The 24,580-nt window shown below is 40.0% G+C and overlaps 1 protein-coding gene across 2 annotated transcripts; it reads left to right on the plus strand.

Moving 5' to 3' along the window:
* The first annotated feature begins 1,183 nt into the window (after window positions 1–1,183).
* kdf1a (keratinocyte differentiation factor 1a) lies at window positions 1,184–18,037 on the plus strand. 2 transcript variants are annotated; one of them, XM_088327315.1, is made up of 4 exons: window positions 1,184–1,283; window positions 6,963–8,005; window positions 10,015–10,089; window positions 17,566–18,037. In XM_088327315.1, exons 2-4 carry the CDS (start codon window positions 6,985–6,987, stop codon window positions 17,646–17,648), a joined length of 1,179 nt encoding a protein of 392 aa, XP_088183441.1. In that variant the 5' UTR covers window positions 1,184–1,283; window positions 6,963–6,984; the 3' UTR covers window positions 17,649–18,037. The 2 variants fall into 2 exon arrangements, with proteins under 2 accessions (XP_088183441.1, XP_088183443.1); XM_088327317.1 differs by having other exon boundaries at window positions 6,966–8,005.
* The last annotated feature ends 6,543 nt before the right edge of the window (window positions 18,038–24,580 follow it).

Raw genomic sequence — 24,580 nt, forward strand, 5'->3', positions numbered from 1 at the left:
TCTCTCTTTCTTTCTCTCTCCCATTCTCTTTCTCTCAAGTCAAGCATATTTATTTGTAACACTCTTAATCACTAGGAGTCTCAAAACGCTGCACAGACCGTAAACTATTGCAAACTACAAACGAGATAGATAGATAGATAGATAGATAGATAGATAGATAGATAGATAGATAGATAGATAGATAGATAGATAGATAGATAGATAGATAGATAGATAGATAGATAGATAGATAGATAGATAGATAGATAGATAGATAGATAGATAGATAGATAGATAGATAGATAGATAGATAGATAGATAGATAGATAGATAGATAGATAGATAGATAGATAGATACTTTATTCATCTTTATTAGATAGATAGATAGATAGATAGATAGATAGATAGATAGATAGATAGATAGATAGATAGATAGATAGATAGATAGATAGATAGATAGATAGACAGAGATAGATACTTTATTCATCTTTATTAGATAGATAGATAGATAGATAGATAGATAGATAGATAGATAGATAGATAGATAGATAGATAGATAGATAGATAGATAGATAGATAGATAGATAGATAGATAGATAGATAGATAGATAGATAGATAGATAGATAGATAGATAGATAGATAGATAGATAGATAGATAGATAGATAGATAGATAGATAGATAGATAGATAGATAGATAGATAGATAGATAGATAGATACCTTATTCATCCCAGTAGGGAAATTCACACTTCCAGCAGTATCCTTGTGTTGAAAATAAAATCATCATAAAATAAAAGAAATAGTAATAGAATAATTTAATAAATACAAAAAAATCTAAAGAACCGTTTGGAAGCCGAAAGAGACGTCTTTTTCTCGTGAGACAAATCGAAATAGCCGCTTCTTTTAAAAAAAAGGTTTTCAATTCCCATCACTCCTCTTTCGTTGATGTAGTCTTCCGCCTCTCCGCGCATTAATACCCGCCTTGCGTGACGTCACCACTCACCTGCGGTAACCACCAGGGATTAGCCGTAGCCGCTCGTAGTAGCCAAACACCGGACGGCAACAAACTCAAACGAAAGGAAAACACGAATGACTCCTCTAATTATTTTTCAAAGAGGCCTTTATTTTCTTTTGAGTTAAATTCATTTGTGTTTGGTGACCGCAACCTGACACAAACTTCGTGTATGCAGTTGGCCGTAAATTATTTGACGCGACAGGAGAGTAACTTTTTTTTTCTTTTTTTTTTGCGACTTCCGCCCTTGGCTCCAACAAATACGTTCAGCTGAATTGGTTATTCTTATGCGGTAAGTACATTTTTTGTTTCGTTGGCATTTAAAAATGAGGTGGTTGGTTGCGTTTTGGGTGTGTTATTATTGTCCGGATGATCAAGCTATTAGGGCGGGACAAAAATGAGCCTGCGTTACTGTACTGTATTACATTCAGTCGTACTGTAGTAACGCTCCTATGTTACCTGTCTTTTGACGGGCATTTGGAACCTAGGCCTTTACTTTCACCCTGTATTTACATCTGCTGTGTAAAAACGAAAAATGAGCAAGATTCCTCTTTAGTTTGCATTCAACGTATAAGATCAGGGGGTTCAAACTCGTTCTAGCTGGGGGCCACATGCTAGAAAATAAATCTTACCGGGGCCGGATGAATAGATTTAAGGAAAAGAGACAGAAAGAAATAGAAAAAAGATGGAAAGCACAAGAAAGAGAAAGACTCTTCATTTTCCTCATGCTGATGTTTTTTGAGTTCTTCCTTGTCCTCATGTAGGTTTTAGATCAGAGGATGGTGTAATAATAGTCTGTAGTTTGCAATAGTCTGGTCCGTGCAGAGAGAGGGGGTAAGAGGGACAGCAAAAGGGAGAGAGTGAAAAATAAAGAGAAAGAAGGAAAGTGAAGGAGAAAGAAATCAAGAAGAAAGCGAGAGAAGGAAAGATGAAAAGAATAAGTGAAAAGAAAAAGACAGAGAGGGATAGAAAGGAGAGAGAGAGAGACTTCATTTTCCTCATGCTGAGGTTTTTATTGAGTTTTTCCTTGCTCTCGTGTAGGTTTTAGATCAGGGGATGGTGTAGCAATAGTCTGCGGTCCGTGCAGAGAGGGGTAAGAGGGACAGAAAAAGGGAGAGAGTGAAATATAGAAAGAAGGAAAAAAGGAAAGGGAAGGGGAAAGAAATCAAGGAGAAAGCGAGAGAGGGAAATATGAAAAGAATAAGTGAAAAGAAAAAGACAGAGAGGGATAGAAAGGAGAGAGAGAGACTTCATTTTCTTCATGCTGAGGTTTTTTATTCAGTTTTTCCTTGCTCTCATGTAGGTTTTAGATCAGGGGATGGTGTAATAATAGTCTGTAGTTTGCAATAGTCTGTGGTCCGTGCAGAGAGAGGGGGTAAGAGGGACAGCAAAAGGGAGAGAGTGAAATATAGAGAAAGGGAGAAACAAAGGAAAGGAAGAAGAAAGAAATGAATAAAGAAGAAGAAAGCGAGAGAAGGAAAGATGAAAAGAATAAGCGAAAAGAAAAAGACAGAGAGGGAGCAAAGGAAGAGAGGGAGAAAGAGAGAAGTCAAGTCACATTTATTTATAAAGCCCTTAATCACAAAAATGTCTCAAAGGACTGCACAAGATTACAACGACACCATCGCCTGACCTTAAACCAACAGACGGGCAAAGAAAAACTCAAAACCTCATCGTGAGGAAAAAAGAAAACTTGAGAAGGGGCCTCACAAGAGAAAGAGATAAAGATAAATATAAAAAGGGAGAAGGACAGGGTTAATAAATAAATGGGGGAAAAAGGGAAGGAGAAAGAAAGAGCAGGAAAGAGGGGAAAAAGAAATGGTAGTGAGAGGAATAGAAAATATAGAGGGATAGAAAAAAATAGTAAGAATAAGAGAGGGGGAAAGAGAGAAAGAGAAAAAGAGGGATATAAAAAGGAGAGTAACAGGGTAATAAATAGATGGGGATAAAAGAGAAGGAGAAATAAAGAGCAGGAAAGAGAGAGAAAAATAAAGGGGAGAGAGGAATAGAAAAGAGAGATAGAAAAAGAATAAGCATAAGAGAGGGAGAAAGAGAAAAAGAGAGAAATATAAAATGGAGAGAAACAGGGTAAGAGATAAATGGAAAACCATTAGGAAAAAGAAAGAGCAGCAAAGAGGGGGAAAATAAAGGGTAGAGAGAGGAATAGAAAAGAGAGAGGCATAAAAAAAGAATAAGAGTGGGAGGAAGAGACAAAGAGAGATATAATAAGGAGAGGGACAGGGTAATAAATAAATTGGGGGAAAAAAGTAGGAGAAAGAAAGAGCAAGAAAGAGAGAGAAAAAAGGGTAGAGAGAGGAATAGAAAAGAGAGAGAAAAAATAATACACATAAGAGAGGGAGAAACAGAAAAAGAGAGAGAAAATGATAAAAAGGGAGAGAGACAGGGTAAGAGATAGACGAAAAAAAATAGAGGGAGAACGAAAGAGCAGGAAAGAGAGATAAAAAAAGAAAGGGAGAGAGAGGAATAGAAAGAGACTGATAGAAAGATACTACGACAGTTGCTTTGCAAGTGGTGATTGGCTCAGGTGACATCAAGTGAACATTTGTAAAACTCCAGCTCATTTATCTCCTGCGCTTCTCTCAGTGTGTAGTCTTGCGGGCCTGACTCGCATGCTTCCTGATTGACCCAAGTGTATTAGATGATTCTCTCTGCAAACCAGAGGACATAAAAAGATGGCGTAATAGCGGGGAAGTTTGCCGGCCTTGAGAAAATGCATACCTGTCGACCCTGAGTGACTTAAAATCGTACCAATTCAACATAAAAGCAGTAGTTTTTTTCTTTGGGGATTTTATCGAATAACCTAAAAAAATAAAGGTTTATACCTAATATGGCCAAATCAGTAAGGCATTCCTTGAGAAACCCTGATTGACTAAAATATGTACGAATCAAGATAAAAAATCTGATCTCCCCCTCCCCAAAATTTCCCTTTAGTATGCATGCAGTGCCCCTTGTAACTCATTGCTTTGTAGTTCATTTGACTGAGATATATTTAAAAGCCGGTTTCATTTTGAAATAACAGAGGCATTACGGTTTTGACAGGGTTCCTGCGGTTCCTTGAAAATTCTTAAAAGGCATTGAATTCTTCATCCTCAAAATAAGGTCTTAATTGGCATTAAAAGGTCTTAAATCCAATTTTCAAAACTCTTAAAAATGTAAAAACACATTCATGTATACGTTATATTTGTTTGAACTAAAAAAGTAGTAAAAAAAAGTCCTCTTCCATGCATTATTATAAAAATGCAGAAGAGTTACTTGGAATTGGTGGTTATTTGTTTTGACTGAGGATCCATTATGTACCGTAAACATCCTTTTTATGTATTTTTTTCTATGTCTAAAACTTTGGAGGGTGCTATCTTTTTCAGATGGAAAGTTTTCAACTGGACCAAAATGTGATTTAAAAAAAATAAGATAGAATAAACATTTCCTTAAATTTGCCACAAATCCATGTTTTTTGTATGTTTTGTTTGTCTAAATTGTGGGGTTTTTTTTGTCGACTTGGTCTCAAATTTGATTTCAAAAGGCATTAAAAAAGGTCTTAAAAAGTCTTGAATTTAACTTAAGCTGTCAGGAACCCTGTTTGAGCCCTGCCTAATCGTGAATTATGGTTGATTATTTCCTTCCCCAGAAATGTGATTATTTATTTGCTTAAGGGATTTTATGAAATAAGTGTATAGATACACAGGCTTCCCTACTTACAAATGAGATCGTTTGTAAGTTGAATTTGTTCGTAAGTTGCTTTCGTGCTACATTTTGTATGTTTAAGGCTTGTAACCGGTACCTTTTTTTTTCAACTATGAAAATAAACATTTCATGAACTAATTTGCTTTATAAAGATAAATAAAGTTAAGTTTAACTTACTCTTGGAAGATGAACTTCAAGTGTTAGGCGATTTCCTCTTCCGTGGTAGAAAGTGGTTGAAAAAAAGCGATGTATGTTTAAGGTTTGTATAAGTAACCCGTATTGTTTTGTACTTAAAAAAATAATATGCTCTATAGAGATAAATAAAGTTGAGTTTAACTTAATGTTGGAAGATGCGTTCAAGAGTTAAGCGACTTGCTCTTCCGTGGTAGAAAGTGGCCGAAAAAAAATTATCCTACCATTTTCTCAACCGCATCAACCTTTCTTATTCCACTTTCATTTTAAAAGAAACGGCTCGCCTCTTTTTCACACTTTACACCAACCATATTGAATGGGTGCACAAGATATTAGACAATAAAAATGTCAAAGTTCTTAGCGCGCTAGAGATACAGTATAGAATGTTTACACACGAACTAGGAAGAGAAAGCGGATATAGGAAGCAGATTTCTTCTTCGGGGTGGTTACTGGGTGACGCCATTAGCGGCGGAAAGAAGCACAACAATAATGTCCTTACTCAGAAAAAGGTGCACACAATACAAAATCTAACTTACAGCAATGTCCGAATATTTTTCAACATCCCGAAAAAAATGATCGTATCTACCGTTTTTCGAAACTTGAATGGTCGTAAGTTGGTGGAGCGTCTGTAGTGGTGGGATTGATTTAGTACTGGTATATCCTGATTTCTTAAGATACTTTCCAGTTTTGCAAAATGCAGCTCTACTAGTTGTCTTTCTTTTGCTGCCTTTTCTGTCCCTATGTCCAAATTAAGCATCCGTAATCGCCAAAAGAACCAATGAGCATGGGAGATTTTTAAACAATGGCTAGAGAAAATGAAGTTTAATAAAGTATAATAATTATCACTTAAAGTAGGTTAATATTGTAATGTTTTAGCAAAAAAAAATTATAAATATAAACTTAAAATAGTACAGTTTGACCAGTATGAAAAGCTCACATTGCTTTCTAAAATAGTTTGTTTCCATTCCTGAATTTCTTGGCAGTCAAGAAAGCGAAATCTAACTGGACAACAATAATATCCAACGTGAAAGTACCAATAAAATTAGGAGAAATGTCACCAAACGAAAGGATTGCCGTTGACCAGCGATTCTCAAATCACCCATGTTGTAGAAACCTTGAGGGAATCAGAATAAATATATATGTATAGTACCATTGACGGATAATCAAAGCACTTGTTTTTCTTATGTATTTTGTGAAAAAGGTAGTTCAAATTACAGCTTATCTTGCGAAATGTAATTATTTTTTTCCTATTTGAAACTTATTTTACTTATATATTCTTTTTACTTTTGTGTCAATCGTAAAACTATATCAGTTATCAGTTATTCAGTTTTACTATGCTTTAAAAATATAGTGTCTTACTTTTAAAAAAATAATAATTTGAAGGGAAATGGTTAATCTTGTGAGTAATTTCCTCTATATTTCATTTTCCCTAGTTGAAAAACAATTAAAAAAATATAGTATTTTTAATCAAACATTTTTGTAAACGAGTCATTTTCCTTATTGACTTGAAAACAGGTTTAAAAGTTTCAGTTGAATAAAATGTTACTTTTAGTTTGTTTGTTTACTATAAAAAAATGGGACAGTGTATAATGTCAAGTCAAGTCATTTTTATTTGTATAGCCCTTAATCACAAAGAGTTTCAAAGGGCTTCACAGGTTATTACACAGACTATTTTTTTAGACTATTATTACACCATCCCCTGATCTGGAACCAACATGAGGGCAAGGAAAAACTCAAAAACCTCAACATGAGGAAAATGAAGAAACCTTGAGAAGGGACCGCACATGTGGCATCCCCCTTTCAGGATTACCAGACAGCAAAGGATGTTGCAATCACAAATAATGTAAATAATGTAAAAAATCCTCGACAGAATACTGCTTGTTGATTGAGTACTTGGCTGAAAAAAATATATTTCCAGAAGCACATCTATAACAAAAAGGTTGAGGAAAAATACTGGAGACTACTTTTCAAGTCATACATTTTAATGGGACATTCCGGTTACTTTACAGGAATGAGTACTGGTTATGCTAATTTATTTTTTAAGTGAGAGTGCTAACTTGTGTATTGTACCCCCTAGCAGGTCTGGGCTGTTCTGAGCCATGCCTGGCACTGGGGCTCCACAGGCATCACGCCACCACAAAAATCACAGCTCCAGACCAAACAAGTACAGTCAGGCCCCGACAATCTTCAGGCAAAGTACAACCAAACAAAACGCCTACAAAGATCCCTACGGAGAGCATCATCACAACAACCACTCCCGCTACGCAGAAACCAAACACGGTCACAAGGCACACCCGCGTAACGGCGCCGGGCAAGGCTCAGAGACTATCGGTTTCATCCCGGGCTCGGCAGACAACACGCCCACCAACAGACATGCTTGTGGCTCCTGCGCATCAATGGGCTGGAGCGGCTGCAAGGCGCTTATCTGTTGCGTATTGACCTGTGGATTTTACGGCAGTCGAGAACCTTGTCTGCCCATTAACGAGAGCTCCACGGACCATCCCTCTAAAACGAGTGGCGAGTCCCACCCTCCTAATGGCACCGCGATAACCAACTCTCCTGGTGGCGGCGGAATGTCATTTGAGCCCACTAAGTCTGTTAAATTGCTGCCCACGAGCGACAGCTTCCGCTACCCGGATGTGCACATCGCAGGTCAGAAGGTAAGGTATCCGATCACGGCCTCCAAGAGGACCCGGGCCTCGGGCCGGTGGGAGAGCCATAGGCCGGTCAGCAACACCAGCTTATTATCCCGCGAGGACTACGACTTGGATGACCTGAGTGACGCGGGCACCGATATTGACTCTCTCATCACTAAAAAGCTGCTGGAGCTTTATGCCTTGCATCAGATCGACCAGTTGGCCAAGTGCACCTCGGACTCGTCCTTCTCCCGTAAAACCAACGAGATCAGCGAGCTCATCTACAGCATCGCTCAGGACTACAACATCGAGGAGCAGGAAGCGGAGTGCAAGCTGGTGCGCGGCGTCATCCGCATCAGCACCCGCAAGGGGAAACGCAACAAGCGGGTTCATTCCACAGGTCAACGTCCCAACGGACGCAGTGACGGCACTCTGCCGGACAGCGGCAACGAGACTATGACCAACACCTTCATGAGCAGCGACTGTAAGAAAATAGGACTTTTTAAGATTAGATAGATAGATAGATAGATACTTTATTCATCTCCGTGGGGAAATTCACACTTCCACCAGTATCCTTGTGTTGACTATTAACAGATTAACAGGATGGCCTCGGGGTGCTGTGTTTGTAGTTTAGCAACAGCGGAGTGGATGATCAAACGCTAGGCCAAAAGTTTGACGTCCATGCACCAGATGGAAATCTTTGTGCCCAGGGTTACACCACCTCGTGTTAGCGAGTCTACCTCCTCTCCGCTTCCTGCAGGCTTTTGTGTCTCTGTCTGTCCTAGCAGCGCTGAAGCCGGGTAGCTCCGGGTAGCTCCACGTCAGCGTCCGGGATGCTAGACGTGAGCCACGTTTCCGTAAAACACAACAATATGTACTCCCTGTACGCTTTGATGTTTTTCACCAGCACAGCCAGTTCGTCGGTCTTATTTGGTAGAGAGTTCACATTTTCATGATAACGGACGGTACCGAAGGCTCCTATCGCCGCTAGCCGCTTAGCCTTCACCTTAGCTCCGGCGCTGCAGCCACTATAGGCCCCCTTGCCGGCACGAGATTAATAACATTTGTTGAAAGTGAACCACGATGCGTTGCATTTCAGACCTATCTGCAAGTTTGAAAACTGTGAAATGATTGCGAGGTAGGCAGAACCTAGCCTCACGACAGACCTAGACACTCCGGTCCTCGGGGACCACATGTCCTGCCAGATTTCCCAGGTTTCTCTGCTCCAATACAAGTGATTCCAATAACTAAGATCGTAAACAAGCAACTGCTAATTTGCTAAAGAGTTCATTTGTATCACCTGAGTTAAAGAAGAGAAACCTCCAAAAACGCATGCGGCCCTCAAAGACCGGAGTGCCCAGATCTACCTTATGGGATCACAACTATAGCATTTACACACAATACCATCAATCATATACAGAATGTTAAATAACCGTATCTTCCAGACCATAAGGTGAACCTAGAAACCCGAAACCTGCCGGAAATGTGAAAGTACGCCTTATAATCTAGTGCGTCTCATATAATGCAAAATGCGGTGGATAAGTTCGGAAATGCATACAGCTTTTGTACGCGTGTTTTACTTCACAAGATTTTGCGATATACGGTGCATTTTTGCGCAATGATTGATCAGTTGAAAAACTCTGACCAAATTTGCAAAACGGCCAATGCAACAGGAATCAAACCCAGGTCGCGGCAGTGAAGGGCGCTGACGCTTATTCACTGAATGTAAGAGAATGAAGCAAACTATGATCCTGAAAAATATAAATGCAAGGTCAGATTAATCATAAAATATACCTAAGAGTTGTTTCTCTCGTCGTACTTTTTTGCGTTTATTTATATCTTTCAGGACGACTTTCCGTTTTCTCCATGCTCTAACATTATTTTCTGGCACGGTGAGTAAAAATAATGTGATCATGAGATGCAATAAAATGCCTTTTTGTATGTCATCTGTATCAATCACTCAATCACTAGGGATTAGTGGATAGGTTTTGGCACTTTCTTTTGGTTTGATTACCATTTCATACAATGCTTTTCCACATTTTCGATTGATCAATCATTGCACTAATATACACCGTATAAAATGCACAACGGTTATACACTGGTAGCTCTTTCTGTGGTTTTAATTCCATGCGCCTTATGGTCCAGTTCACCTTATACAAAAAATGCATGACAAAAGACTATTTTTGGGAGGTACGCCTTTATAATCCGGTGCACCTCATAGTGAGGAAAATATGGTAATTGTGAACTGCAATAGAGCGGGAGCAGCACTACTCTTAACAACAAGATGTAAGACTCTGAATTTTCTAAATTCTTTTTCCATGATCTCTTGTATTGGGAAGGTTAACCCTGACTGAGGAGATCTGGACATAGCAGACCTCGCTTAGTTAAAGCCAAAGTGCACATTTTTTTGCAGTTTTAGATACCTCACATCAGTTTTTAAATTATTATGTGCTTAAATTTGTTCATTTGGTTTCTTGTTTTTCTTACCAATAGTCCCAGAGGTGAAAGTCTCGGAGCAGACGCCGTCAGATGAGCTGGCCAGGAGAATGAGACATTACAGCGGAAGAAGTGAGTTGCACAAAGCTGTTGTCTTAAGGCTCTGTTTCTCAGATGTCTTCAAATAAAATTAGTTGCCTAGATTATTTACCTGAACTAACTATTTTAGGCTATATTTTGACACATTTGGGGGATTATTTTACCACAATTTTACCTTGGGTAAAAAAAGAACCCAATGCTTGTTCAAGACATAGGCCATACAGATGCTGCCCTACTTACGAACGAGATAGGTTCCGGACGATCGTTTGTAAGTTGAATTTGTTCAGTGCTATATTTTGTATGTTTAAGGTTTGTACACGTATGTTTAAGGCTTGTTTAAGTAACCTGTATTGTTTTGTACTTAAAAAATAAACATTTAATAAAATAATATGCTCTAAAGATAAATAAAGTTGAGTTTAACTTACTGTTGGAAGATGTGCTTCAAGAGTTAGGCGACTTCCTCCTGATAAATAGTGGCCGAAAAAAAGCGATCCAACTATTACGCGCAGTATGTTTACACAGGAACTAGGAAGTGGAAGCCAGATTTCTTCTTTGGGGTGGATTCTGGTTGACCTCTCCCCGCGCCACACTATAGTACTGTCCTCTACTCGGAAAAAGGTGCACACAATACAAAATCTAACATACAGCATTTGTCCGGTTATTTTTCGCCATCCCGAAAAAATGTTTGAAGTAGGGGAGTGTCTGGATTCAAAAAACGTCAATCATTCAATTTAACTCCTAGCCAGGGCAGTGTCTGTATGCTGAAATAGAGTCCTTTATTGTTTTTTGTTTTTTTAACTTATTGCTTCTCTTCTTTTTATCTGCTGAAAAGCATTTTGGTACACCCAAAGGAATGTGGTAAAGGGCTGTGTAAATAGAGTACATTTACAAAGTACATTTACAAATCCGATACCTCTGCGATCACGTTTCACTTAACCACCTGGGTTGTCGGGGCACCACTTCCTGTTGTGTGTCTTGGGCAAGTAGAGCTTTGTTGACGCTTTTTAGGTATGGGTTTTCTCCCCCACGTGAAACTAGTACACTACTAGGTTTCAATGGATAGCAGTAGCAGGAGAAGCCTCTTGATCTGATACAGCCACTTCATCATCTGGTTGCCTTTGTTGTCGATCTAAAGTGTCCTCTTACTTTTCAGAGATAAGCGTTCTCTATTCTATTTTGAGTAGGCCTGTTTTGTTCACATTCACATTGTACAATACATTGTACACTAGATATGACAAAATCTTCTTGGACATTTCTAGGATACGTTCTCAATTTCTCTTACTGGCATTTATATAAAACACTGCAGTGTGGCGGTGCTTAGCAATCACTTTGCAGGTATTGTTGTCAAAAGGCTTAGTGGGAAATGTGTTTTTTTGTCTAATCACCCTTTTGAGTCATTACATGAGGAAAATATAACCAAAGCAATGTGTATTACTTGCATTTGCATGCACAAGTCATATTTTATTTGTTTTGGTTTTTGAATGAACCGTTTCATCTAATTGGTTTTGAAACACTCAATGTACAAATATGTTTATTTATAAATAAAAACTATAATTAGAAGTAATTTAATGTTGGCCATGAGCGCAATAAAAACTAGGGTTTTTATGGGGGCACATGAAGGGTCTCTCAGTATAGTACTTTTCGAACACTTTTTAAAATTGTTATTCTATTTTTAGGCCGGATTAAAACACCCCCAGGCCTTAGTTTTTTCAGATGATTAGATATAAAGAACCGACGATCACTATCAAATTCAGTACTGGTCTGGCAACTGCCTTGAGACTCGTTTTGTCATTTAAATGATGAGAACTGACTTGCGAGACATGTAAAATAAACAATCAACATAACCAGTTTCTCCCTCTGTAAGCTTCAGGTTGCTTTTTGATGAGTCATCTGTCTGTTTCACGTCCTTTGATCGGATGAACTTTCGATAGATGGTTCCTAATCACTTGATCTGCTCCTGGGCAACCTGAGTAGTGGCGGCCATGCTGGATTCCCATACATACATACATACCTGTATATTTGCATTAGGTGTCTCAAACTCGTTTTACCTGGGGGCTGCTGGAGTTTGGGTCTGGGTGAGGCGGGGCCGAATCAAGTTTTCCACGAAAAAGCTGGAAAGAAGGGGCCCAGTCTGTGTCGTCATCATATTACAGGGCAGAGGGTTTGTCTTTTGAAAAAAAGTTTAGTAAAAGAAAAAAAAAGAAGAAAGTTTAATTAAAGGCTGGATAAATACAATATGTAAATGAGCATATTTGTTTTTTTACTTATGCAGAGAGAACTAGATAAAAGTCCGGATAGTTGGTAGCTAGCCTCAGGAAGAAACAAATTGTTGTTAAAGCTGTGCACTTGGCAGGAAAAACAAATGCCTGGCCTGACAGGTTACGTTAAGTTAGCTGTTTATCCATAAGGTAGTCAATAAGAAATACAAGATCACTCAGTTTTAGGGAACAGAGTCACCTGCAAAAAATGAAATTTCGCAAAGTAGTGTCACACTTTTTTTTAATTGCGGCCTTCATTAGAGTGAACCTGCCAATTTACCAACTGAGTTAGTCATGTTTTTTTTGAGGGGGTTGCTCCTTGATAAAAGCCACACACACACACACACACACACAGAGGCATGCATGCATGCATGCATCGCTTTGGCGGAATGACAAAGGACACAAACTCTTTTAAGTGAGATGCAGGGGAATGCAGAACAGGTGTCTGGTCACACTGCAGTATGAAAGACGCTATGCTATGAATTGGCATTGAAGATTCCAAGTCAAGGTGCTGGTCGGTGTGAATCTTTGCTGCCCCTGCCTCCCACTGGACCCCCTCTTGCACAGTCGCAAGAGCAGTGCCGTCTGTGTGGGAAGCATTTGTTGTTTTATTTATCCGATCCTTTTTATTTATTTATTAAAAAACATTTTCCTGGTCATTTTTTTAAACGACATTTTCTTTTTCCCACGCAAGTGTGTGGACCAGCAATAACTGAAGTGCGAAGTAGCGATAGGTCCCTGTTCAACCAAGTTTCCCTATTATTTATTCTAAAATGCATTTATGTTCCTGATCCCCTACCATTTACAAAATGTTCAGAACACACTCACATACAGATACAATTCTGGTCTGCTTTACTAAGCCTTGATAATGATTTCATCGCCTCCTCATCAACAATTCCTTACTTCTCTCGCCTTGAGAGGTCACTATTGCAGGGAGACGGAATAAAATGACACCTTACACCTTCCACTTTCATTTAAACAGCGTACACCCATGATAACATCAACCCGCTTCTGTTGGACCTTGCCAATATGGCCGACTGTCTACATGCGGGTCAGCGCATGGTGTCACACAAAACACAGATCTCTAGATTTATAATTTTTGGCCGAGCGTCCATCCCAAAGGGTTAAGCTAAAAAAATCAATTGCTATCTCCTTTCCTTGTATGTAGGGGCATTACAGGAAGTGCATGTATTGGCTGTGAATGTAACAAGCCTGCGCTGTAAGGAAAACATCGGAAAATCTGCTTCAAGAAAATGAAAGGAGGGATGATCAATTAGTGGTTGAACCCACATCCACATACAGTACCACATGATCTTGATGTGAAGCTGCAGAACCGCCCCCAGCCACTTCTTTTTCCCACTTCTCAGTAACTTGGCACCCACTAACAGTGAAAGCACTGCATTCCTGTCCTTTTCCAAGCATTTTACAATCCCTTATGTTCTCGGTCACCTTACACCCACTGATCAAATCCAGCGAGTCCCATTAAAAGTATGCCAGAGGAGGTCTCGTGTTTATTATGTCATTTTTAGAGACCGACTCTGATTTCAGTCGGATTATAGTGCAGCAGCCCGTGTTTTGTTGTTGGTTTGAAAGGGAAAGGACGAGGTGTCTGGTTCCACGTCTTTGTCTTGCTGAAGGGATTTCAATCGCCCAACATCAGCATTTATATTTTTTGGACCAGCTATGTTAGTCAGTTTTTTTTTCTACCTGGATTGTACGGGTGCTCGAAATCCTCAAATGCTCGAATTGTAATGTTGTTTTAATGGATTGAAAAGTGCTTGAGTTTTGAGTGAACTGCTTGTAAATGCTGGAAATTGTTGCCATGTTTCACTTCTTTAACCGCAGCTGGCATATGTTTGTATGGCATTGTCTTATGAAGTGCCATTGCCCTCTATGGGTCATGCCCTAGAGGAAAGGCGCATGCTACACATAAACAATAAAATGTGTGTTAGGGCAAGGATTACATAATTTACGGTAGCATTTCCCAGTGGTGAACTTCCTGCAACTGAAAATCTAAGTTATATATGACTGTCATTTTTTTACCCAACACCTATATGGGGAGAGATTTGTCTCAAAAACACACATATTCACGATTTACTCAAGATCTAAAAATCATATGTCCTGATAAATGCACACGCAACTTCAAAAATCTCATATGTAAACCATAGATATATTGGTGGCTCTGCAAATTACATGATTTACATAGTTTCTTCTTTTAATGGTACTGGAGAAATTAGAAAATGGGCTTTGACAGTATTTGAAACGGTCTGTTTCCTACTTTCACCATTTTCTTCCGAATATTAAAGAAAACCTAGAGCACACTAGATAATTCACCGAACTACCTCTTCTTACATTTATCGTTTTAAGTCTTCACTAACAAAAAACTCAGGAATGACCATAAAATCGCTCTCCGGGACTTTTTCCGGGAAACCATGAAATTGTCTTGGTGACCCCAAACTTTTGAATGGTAGTGCATGTTAAAAATGTTTTCCCTTTGAAAATGTATTGGGTGCAGCGGCAGCTTTTAGTGCCTTGCAAAAGTATTGGCCGCCCTAAGAACTTTTTGACTCATTGCCATAGTTCAGGCTTCAAATTTATAGATTAAAAAACTCAAAATACTTTGTAAGAATCAACATTTGAGACACAAAATAAAAAAAATTCAACATTTTATATGGTGCCAACAAATAAAAATTGAAAAGAAAGCAAAAATATTGCCCCCCTTTAAATTAATACTTTGTACACTCTCTTTTTGCTGCGATCACAGCCACAAGTCTTTTGGGACATGTCTATAAGTTTTGCTCATCTTGAAACAGAAATAATTGCCAAATCTTCCTTACAAAACAGTTCCCTAAGGTTTGATGGTGATCGTTTGCGCACAGCATTTTCCAAAAAGGCTCTACAGGATTGAGGTCTGGACTTTGGCTTGGCCATTCTAACACATTTTATATTGTTAGTTTTAAACCATCCCGTTGTAGATTTTGCTTTATGTTTAGTGTCGCTGTCCAGTTAGAAGGTGAACTTGCGCCCCATTGTCAGGTCTCTTGTAGACTTTAGCTGATTTTCTGCTAGAATCGCCTTGTGTGCATCCATCTTTCCATCAACTCTTGCTGAACAAATGCAACCCCAGATCATGATGCTGCCACCTCCATGATTGACAATGGGGTTGATGTTTTTCAGGTGATGTGCAGTGTTACTCTTATTCTAACCGTACTGCTTTGCATTCATCCCCAAAAGTTCAACCACAAGTTGTCCACATGTTATTTGCGTCTCCCATGTGGGTTCTTGCAAACATCAAACGGGCCTTTTTATGGTATTCTTTCAGAAAGGGCTTTCTTCCAGCCACTCTTCCATTAAGGGCCTACTTATGCATTGTAGTAATAGTAGTCTTATGCACTGATTGTCCCACCTCAGCTGTGTTGGCTCCAGGTCATCCAATGTGATCATGGGTCTCTTGGTTGCTACTCTGTTTGGTTTTCTCTTGGTCTTGATAGGTTTGCTGTGGTTTTATTTTCTCTCCATTTTGACATTATTGCTCACACAGTGCTCTGGGAGATGTGTAGATGTTGTGATTTCTTTTTGTATCTCATTCCTGCTTTGAACTTTTCCACAACTTTTATCTCAGACCTGCCTGGTGTCTTCATAATGCTGTCTGCGTTCGCAGACCCTTGAACCTATCACGGAGCATTTGCATTTAAACTGAGATTTAATGACACACTGTTCGTCATTGTTAGTCATCTAGAGTGGGGGCGGCAGTGGCTCAGGGGGTAGAGCGCTCGTCTTGGTATCAAAGATCGCAGTTCGAATCCTGGTTCCTCCGTGTTACATGTCGATGTGTCCTTGGGTAAGACACTGAACCTCTAATGCCCCCAATAAGCAGGTAAGCGCCTTACATGGCTGCACGGTCGCAATTGGGAAATGTGAAGCACCGCTTTGGGAAGTCTTGACTTGAAAAGCGCTATATAAATGCAGATCATTTCATTTAATTTCATTTCAAAAGTCATTCGGGAACTTGTGGAATCAGGTGGCTGAGCTGAGAGAACAGGGCGCCAATATTTGTGAAAACCTACTTTTTTAATGTAAAAGGTTGAAATAATTGGGTTCAACTTCACGAGTGCGTCTCACTTGTTGTAGAAACCTAAAATGTGGCAATATGACAAAAAGTTCTTGGGAGGCTAATACCTTTGCTAGGCACCGTATACAGTGGAACCTCGGTTCACGAACATAATCCGTTCCAGAACCCTGTTCGAAAACTGATTTGTTCGATCACCGAAATCATTTTTCCCATTAAAAATAATGTAAATTGTTTTAATCCGTCCCAACACCCTGAATGTTCACCTTGAATGTTTAACGTAAACATAAAGCTAACCCAGGCTAATCGTACGTCCGCGTTATCGTAATCTTCCGTACGAAAGATAACGCTAACATGAACGTGTAAAAATAAAAAAAATCAGGTCGTTTACAAGTCATTCAGCACTCGGGTCTCCACAACAAGTGGTGAGTGGTTCATTGGAAAGGGGACTCCGTTTCAACACCCACATAAAGCTAACCCAGGCTAATCGTACGTCAGCGTTATCGTAATCTTCCGTACGAAAGATTACGCTAACATGAACGTGTAAAAATAAAAAATAAAAAGGATAAAGAAAAGCATTATGGATAGGATTTCTTACCTTTGTGGTGGTCAGCAGAAGGCGCAGGTGGACGGCCGTTGCTTGCTTATAGCACTTACTCCCTTAGCCACATCACTAGATTTCACAGCCTCCTTATTCTTTAGTATCGTACTGATCGTAGATTTAGCCATGCTGTATTCCCTAGCAAGATCAGACTCTCGCACACCTCCTTCATATTTTGCTATTATTTCTTTCTTAAAGGCAATAGTTGTACGCACTACTTTTCCTTTTTCACCTGTAGCAACTTTGCTGCTTGCACTGACTTTCTTCGGAGGCATAATAAGGGGCTAAAACACCCGTACGCCGCTCAGCATCACACCCTAGCGTACGCGCTCACGCATTACCGGCGTTCGAACTCCGGCGTTCGTACTCCGATTTTTTGACCGAACAGCGAATTTTTGGTCGGACTCCGATTTGTTCGAACTGAGAGGCGTTCGAAAACCGAGGTTCCACTGTAGTATAGGAATTACGGCAATATCCTGTGTTTAGTTGTTGTTTCTCCCCCTTGCACATATTTTTGACAAGCGTAGGTTAGTTCTAAGTGTTTCTGAGACAAACTTCTAACCACGTGTCTGTTTCGACAGACTCTTCCAGCAGCGCCATGGCCTACTCGCCGCCGTACTCGCATGACACGGACTCATCGGGCGCTCCTCTTTTGGTGCTCTAGCGATCCGGACAAAAAGAGCATGCCCAATGTTCAGGTTGCCATTTACTGAATGCTGTTACATGGTAGGTCAGACTTCCATCGGAAGGTTAGCTAAAAAAAAGGATTTGAGCTGAATGTTTTTCAGGAATTTTTAAACTTGTTACATGAATTACCCGTAGCAATACAACATTTCCGTTCGATTCCAGTAAGATGCCTATATTTTTATGAAAGACTTTTTTAAAAAATGGATGAAATTACGCAACCTTAGTTTTTTTTTTTAGTTTTTTAATGCTGCTATTGTCATTTGCCATGATGAGTTTACCTCTCTCGTTTTCTTATACCACGCGAGAGGATTCTTTTAAAAACGTATTATTTGTGTTGCAATCTGTCATTTTGTGGTGTCGTGTATGATAAAGGCTTGTACGAATCGTTCAACTTTTGTCAGGGTTCACTGAGTCAGGGCAGTTAAAAAACACACGATCGTGTTTTGAAGAAGGGCTTCAGCCATATTTTCTCGCAGCGGTGTTTTGTTACAACATACGTTTTCATGTTTTTTTATTTTGTGAGCGTTGTTTTAGAACAAGTAAGAATCTCTATTCCTTTTATTGTATTACAGTCAATAAATATGTATATTTGTATATGTTGAGGTGTGTTTTTTTTCCCCACATGTGCATTAAGATGCTTCTCTGATTTGTTCACAGCACATATACCAGTTACCTTTTTAAGTCAAGTCATGTTTATTTGTATAGCCCTTATCACAAGGCGTCTCAAAGGGTTGCACAGACTATTGCAAACCACAGACTATTATAACATCACCCCCTGATCTAAAACCTACCTGAGGGCAAGGAAAAACTCAAAACATCAACATGAGGGGAATTAAGAAACCTTGAGAAGGGACCCCACTTGAAGTAATCCCCCTTCCAGGAGGACCAGGCTGCAACAGACATTGCAATAACAAATTCAGTTAGCTTGTCGTAGTCGGCATGTTTTGTTTGGCAGTGCCTTTTGATATTATATCATTTGAAAACAGTCACACTCTATTGGCAAACTAAGCAGACGCAGTTGTTCTGAATTTCAGTGAAAAAATACTTGTCCTCGAAGTGGCGGACCTCACAGTCAACTTTCCTTTTTTTATTTACATGTCTGTAAAGGGGCAGCACGGCGGTGCAGTGGTTAGCATGTGTGTGGCACAGTTCTGAGGTCATGAGATCGAACCTGTCTGTGTGGAGTTTGCATGTTCTCCCCGTGCTTGCGTGGTGTTCCTCCAGTTTCCTCCCACATTCCCAAAAACATGCACGTCATGTTAATTGGCCGGTCCAAATTGTCCCTAGGTGTGAATAAGCGAGCGAATTGTCTGTCCCTGTGTGCCCTGCGACTGGCTGGCAACAAGTTCAGGGTGTCCCCTGCCCACTGCCCGAAGATAGCTGGGATGGGCTCCAGCACCCCCGCGACCCTACTGAGGATAAGTGGTGCAGAAAATGATTCTACTTTTGTTCCCTCTTTTGGACAATTTACAAATAAACTCCAGCCAATTTTCCATTTTAATCAAAGTCTGCAGTGATTAAATCCAAATATCCGACCATGAGTTCTATTTCAAAAAGGAGAACATTGTGTCCTTTTTTTTTGCTCCTTTTGCTGTTTTTTAAAACATTTCATGTTTTATGTCATCTCCCCTTCAACGACTGATGTGCAAGGCAGGGTTTTTCCGCTCTTAGTAAAAGAAGGAACTTGTTTGACTGGTCTAAAAAAAATAGGAAATCAAATCCTGGGGGTTGTCTTTGTCTTTCTTTGGACCGATTGAGTTTTTGACTGTCAAGCTGCACCCCTGAAGGCCTTAATTAAGCCTGTTCTCCTTTTTTTTCTCTTTGACCTTCAAATTGGGTCTTAAAACGAACGATTCCAGCTTGCCTGAATCAAAGCATTCAGGATACAACTCAGCATGTTTTGTGACCTAAAACAGAGTTTCTGTACAGTACCCCAGCTTTATGTCATGCAAATGTTGTCTAACCTCTTTCTTTTGCATATTTGTTGCAAGTGCCCTGCGCAACCCTCTCCCCCTCTCCGAGCCCCACTGCCACGTTCCTGTTTTACCAGTATGAGGCGTCAGGTAAGAAGGTCTCTCTTTCACAACGAGCATGCCGGAGGCTTCCGCCAACCACAAAGCTCTGCACAAAATGTGAACTGTGCATGCAACACACACATTGTTAATGATAATAATAGAATATGATTCAAATGATAGGCAGACAGGGGAGGCTGTGCCTCACCTCTCTATTAAAATGTAAAATGAAAAATATATTAAATTGTAATGTTTTTTTCAATGTGAAAGTTCTGTCTCATTTACTTGCAGATTTTATTTTATTTTATATCATACTGGGAATATTTTTAATAGAGTTCGTCTGTAAAGTATTGTGCTGTGCAGATGCAGAGTGAGGCACACAATACTCTTGCCTCATGGCAAACAATACAACTAGTGATATTAGTAGCAAGCTAACAGCCTGTCAGGACCAGAACGGAGACGGGACTTGCGTTACGTTTCTCTCAGTTTTCTTGGAAGAAAGGAAAGGGTTGCCTCCACTATCCGGTGATCGCGGGAAGCAGGTCGCTCTGAAAGTGGAAGTGGGACTTCTGTGGCGAGCGATGGCGGTGTCGGGAACGGAAGAACGGGTCAGTAGCCGGGACGGGAGAGCAAAAACGTGGTCAGCCAGGAGAGAAGCGTAGACGTGGTCAGGATAAAAAAAAAACGGGTCGAAGACGGGGAACAGACGGGAACAAAAAACAGGTGGAAGTCAGGGTCGAAAGAGGCTTGCCTAGAGTAAACTGAGGTTCACAGGCGGACTGACAACAGGTGGCAGAAAGGATTGGGTTCAACTAGGGACTGGGAGCCAATCAGAGTCCGAGGCAGTTGGCACCAAAGGAGCTTGCACAGGTGCTTCGCATCGGTAATCATGGCACAGCCAGTCAAGCCATCCAGTCATTTTGTTCTTGTTGCATGGACCTTTTTTTCATAATGGAGGAATATCTGTTGATGCTTTTATTCAAAAGGAGCAGTACGTAACATATTCATGTGCTGAGTAACTGCAGATGCAGAGTGAGGCACACAATTCTCTTGCCTCATGGCAGAGGGCAATAGTGAGTCCAAGGATTCTGATTTGGTGCACACCTTATCTCCAAATGATAACATAAAATTAGTGATGGGATTAGCAAACTGACAGCAAGTCAAGCCATCCAGTGTTTTTTTCTCGTTGCATGGATTTTTTTTCATTTTCTCATCAAATACAGTGGAACCTTGGTTCTCGACCATAATCCGTTCCAGAACCCTGTTCGAAAAACCAATTTGGTCGATCACCAAAAATCGTTTTTGCCATTAAAAGTAATGTAAAATCGTTTTAATCCGTTCCAACACCCTGAACGCTTACCATGAATGTAAACATAAGGCTAACGCAGGCTAATCATACGTTCGCGTTAGCGTAATCTTCCGTACGAAATATTACGCTAACATGAACGTGTAAAAATGAAAAAAGGATTATGAATAGGATTTCTTACCTTTGTGGTTGACGGTGGGGAGAGAAAAATCATCAAAAGTTTTTCAACCTCTTCCAAAACTTGCGGCAGTTGCTTGCTTATAGCGCTAACTTCCTTAGCCGCATCACTCGATTTCACAGCTTCCTTATTCTTTACTATCGTACTGATTGTAGATTTAGCCATGCTGTATTCACTAGCGAGATCGGAAATTCGTACACCTCTTTCATATTTAGCTATTATGTCTTTCTTAAAGGCAATAGTTGGACGAACAACTTGTGTTTTTTTCACCTGTCCTGCTTGTACCGACCTTCTTCGGAGGCATTATTAGGGGCTAAAACACCCGTACGCCGCTCAGCATCGCACCGTAGCGTACCGGCGTTCGAACTCCGATTTTTTTGACCGAACAGCGAAGCAAGAATTTCTCGAAATTTTTGGTCGAAACCTGATTTGTCCGAACTGAGAGGCGTTAGAAAACCGAGGTTCCACTGTATATGGTAACTTTTATTCTCAAAGAGCAGCGCATGGACCTAATTTTCAAGGTAAGGTCAAGACTAAACATTATTTGTGCTAAAGTTTTTAAATTTCCTTTTTTTATTCACCCTGGTTAAAAAAACAGCTTGTATAGCAATGCGCAATTAAGGTAGTTTTGTATACTATTTTTGAATACACAAAATATGACGTTAATACAAGAACAAGTTCTCCATGACGATAAGTCCCCGTCCAATATTTCTGTTGGATCACACAACCAAGAAATTAAAGGAATGTCCTGCTTATTTGTATAGCCCTTAATCACAGTCTCAAAGGGCTGCACAGCCCAAAGATGTTTGCAAACTACAGACTGTTATTGCACCATCCCCCTGATCTAAAACCTACATGAAAGCAAGGAAAACCTCAAAAACGGGCACGACCGGAATTAGCAGTGGACCCAAATGCGTCACGTTTCACACAATGCTCTTTTTTTAAGCGATCTGGGAAGTCAGGGCAAGAGGAAAAAGACTGCAATCTTGTGCTCGCTGGGCAGGAGGAGCAGGAAGCCCTCGAGAAGGAAGCGTGGTCGAGGATCGGAAATTGAAAATTTGATTAGAGGGTCACGCGGTTAACAAACCTTGTGGTGTGTCCTGAGCAAATGCAGCCTGACGTGACGGTTTTTGTGACGTATTAAAGGCTCAAAGGCACTTAGTCCAGTAGAGGACTTTATCTTTTGTATATATATATATATATATATATATATATAATTTTGATATTCAAATTGTTTATGTTGATAAAGATGGATTAAAAAAAATTGTTCCATCAAAAATAAAAACGAAATGATTTAAAATAAGAAAAATAAATACACGATTCCTTAAAATGGTTCCATTAATATATACAAATAAATAATTCATAACTAGATGGAATAAATAATAAAATTGTTCTTTCACAAATAAAAACGAAATTATTTGAAAAAAAGAATAATTCAATCAAATGGTTCTGTATTGTCTGAAAAAGATTTTTGGATGGCGCTTGCAACGGGTGTCGGATTTCAGTCGAGACAGCACTGCCCTCTTGTGGTCATTTTGCGATCAAGAATGAGAAGAAAATAAAGGTGAACATTTCTTGGAAATAATATTATTTTTGTGTGCTTTGGTGGAAATTTGATGCATCGAAAACACAAAGTTGTAATTGTTGTCCGTATCACTGGAGTACTGTTGTGAGTACTCTAACTATTAATAATGGTATACACATAATATTAGAAACACTACCTGTACTTTGTCTTACCGGTGAGGAATATCCATCCATTATTTGCAGTAGGGTAGCGGGGTGCTGGAGCCCATCCCAGCTGTCTTTGGGCAGTGGGCAGGGGACACCCTCAACTTGTTGCCAGCCAGTCGCAGGGCACACGGAGAACGACAACTAGACACCTAGGGACAATTAAGACCGGCCAATTAATTTGACATGCATGTTTTTGGAGTGTGGCAGGAAACCGGAGTGCCCGGCGGTAACCCACGCAGACACGGGAAGAACATGAAAACTCCACACAGGGAGGATGTGGTAGCTGGACTTGAACCCTGAACCTTTGCACAATGGGGCTATCTATGCACTAACCACCCATATGCTGTCCCACCCCTGCCTTAAACATACCATTGTAATTGATTGGGCGGCAGTGGCTCAGGAGGTAAAAGCGCTCGGGATCAAGAGGTCGCAGGTTCGATTCCCGGCTCCTCCGTGTTACATGTTGAATTGTCCATGGGCAAGACACTGAATCCCTAATGCCCCCGATAAGCAGGTAGTTGCATGGCTTACGCCGTTATCGGTGTGTGAGTGTGTGTGAATGAGTAAGTGTGAAGCACATTGTAAAGCTCTTTGGGAGGTCTTCAATTACTTGAAAAGCGCTATATAAATGCAGACCATGGGAAAACATGTCACTGGATTGTGTGAGGACTGCCAAACCGAAGAACCAGTGGAGCATATAATAATGGACTGCATGAAGTACAACTTTCAGAAGGAGGAAATGAAGAAAGGGATGGTGGAAGAAAGAGTAATGGAATTATCAATGAAAGGATTGCTGGACTCGGACAGTGGGCCTCATTGTAAGGATTCTTTTACATTTTTTGAGGGACATTTTAACAGGATCTGTGAAGTGGAGCATGTCGAGGGTTACTTTAACTGGATTACTTTCAATTACTTTTGGATTACTCTAATACCAATTATGCTAATAAAAGACAAAATAAACTAAATATGAATAAAATGACTCAATTCTGTGCAGGCTTGGGGAGTAACGGAATACATGGAACGGCAAAAATGATGTTGGCAAGCTGTTTGGATTTATTTTCATTTTGTTTCTGTGGCATTTTATGTTCGTTTTGCCGGAGATCAAAGAGATCAAAGCCAGGAGAGAAAGCTTACCACGTGTTGAGAGTCATAATTTTATTCATATTTAGTTTCTTTTGTCTTTTATTAGCATATTTAGTATTGGAGTAATCCAAAAGTAATTGAAAGTAATCCAGTTAAAGTAACCCTACCCAACCCTGGTGGTGATAGGGGGCAGCAGTGCACCAAATCTGATTAAACCCAAGACAGAAGAAGAAGAACCTCGCCCAATAGGAAAAAGGGTGTTAACCCACCCAGTTCAGCCTGGCTGCAGTGTGGGACCTTAGGTTTCCACAACGATTTGGTATTCCACAATTTTGTTGGTATTTCTTGGGGGTGCCTAAACACGAAACCTAGCTAAAAACACTCCCAAAGGCCTAAAGTACAACCGTGAAAATTTTCATGAAAATCGCTTTTGCTGTTTTGGAGCCTATAAGCCACTTATGAACACACACACAAACTTAAATCAAGATTTACATATAATTTGGGTGTTTCCCCGCCCCAAAAAGGGATTTTTCTGAGTATTAGAGATCATCAGTAAAAACAAAAAGCCTCCCTTTAAACTCTAAAAGACAAAGACAACC

The sequence above is a fragment of the Urocampus carinirostris genome, chromosome 2, assembly GCF_059441175.1.
Source record: "Urocampus carinirostris isolate Australia breed hairy pipefish chromosome 2, RoL_Ucar_1.0, whole genome shotgun sequence".
NCBI classification, from domain to species: Eukaryota; Metazoa; Chordata; class Actinopteri; order Syngnathiformes; family Syngnathidae; genus Urocampus; species Urocampus carinirostris.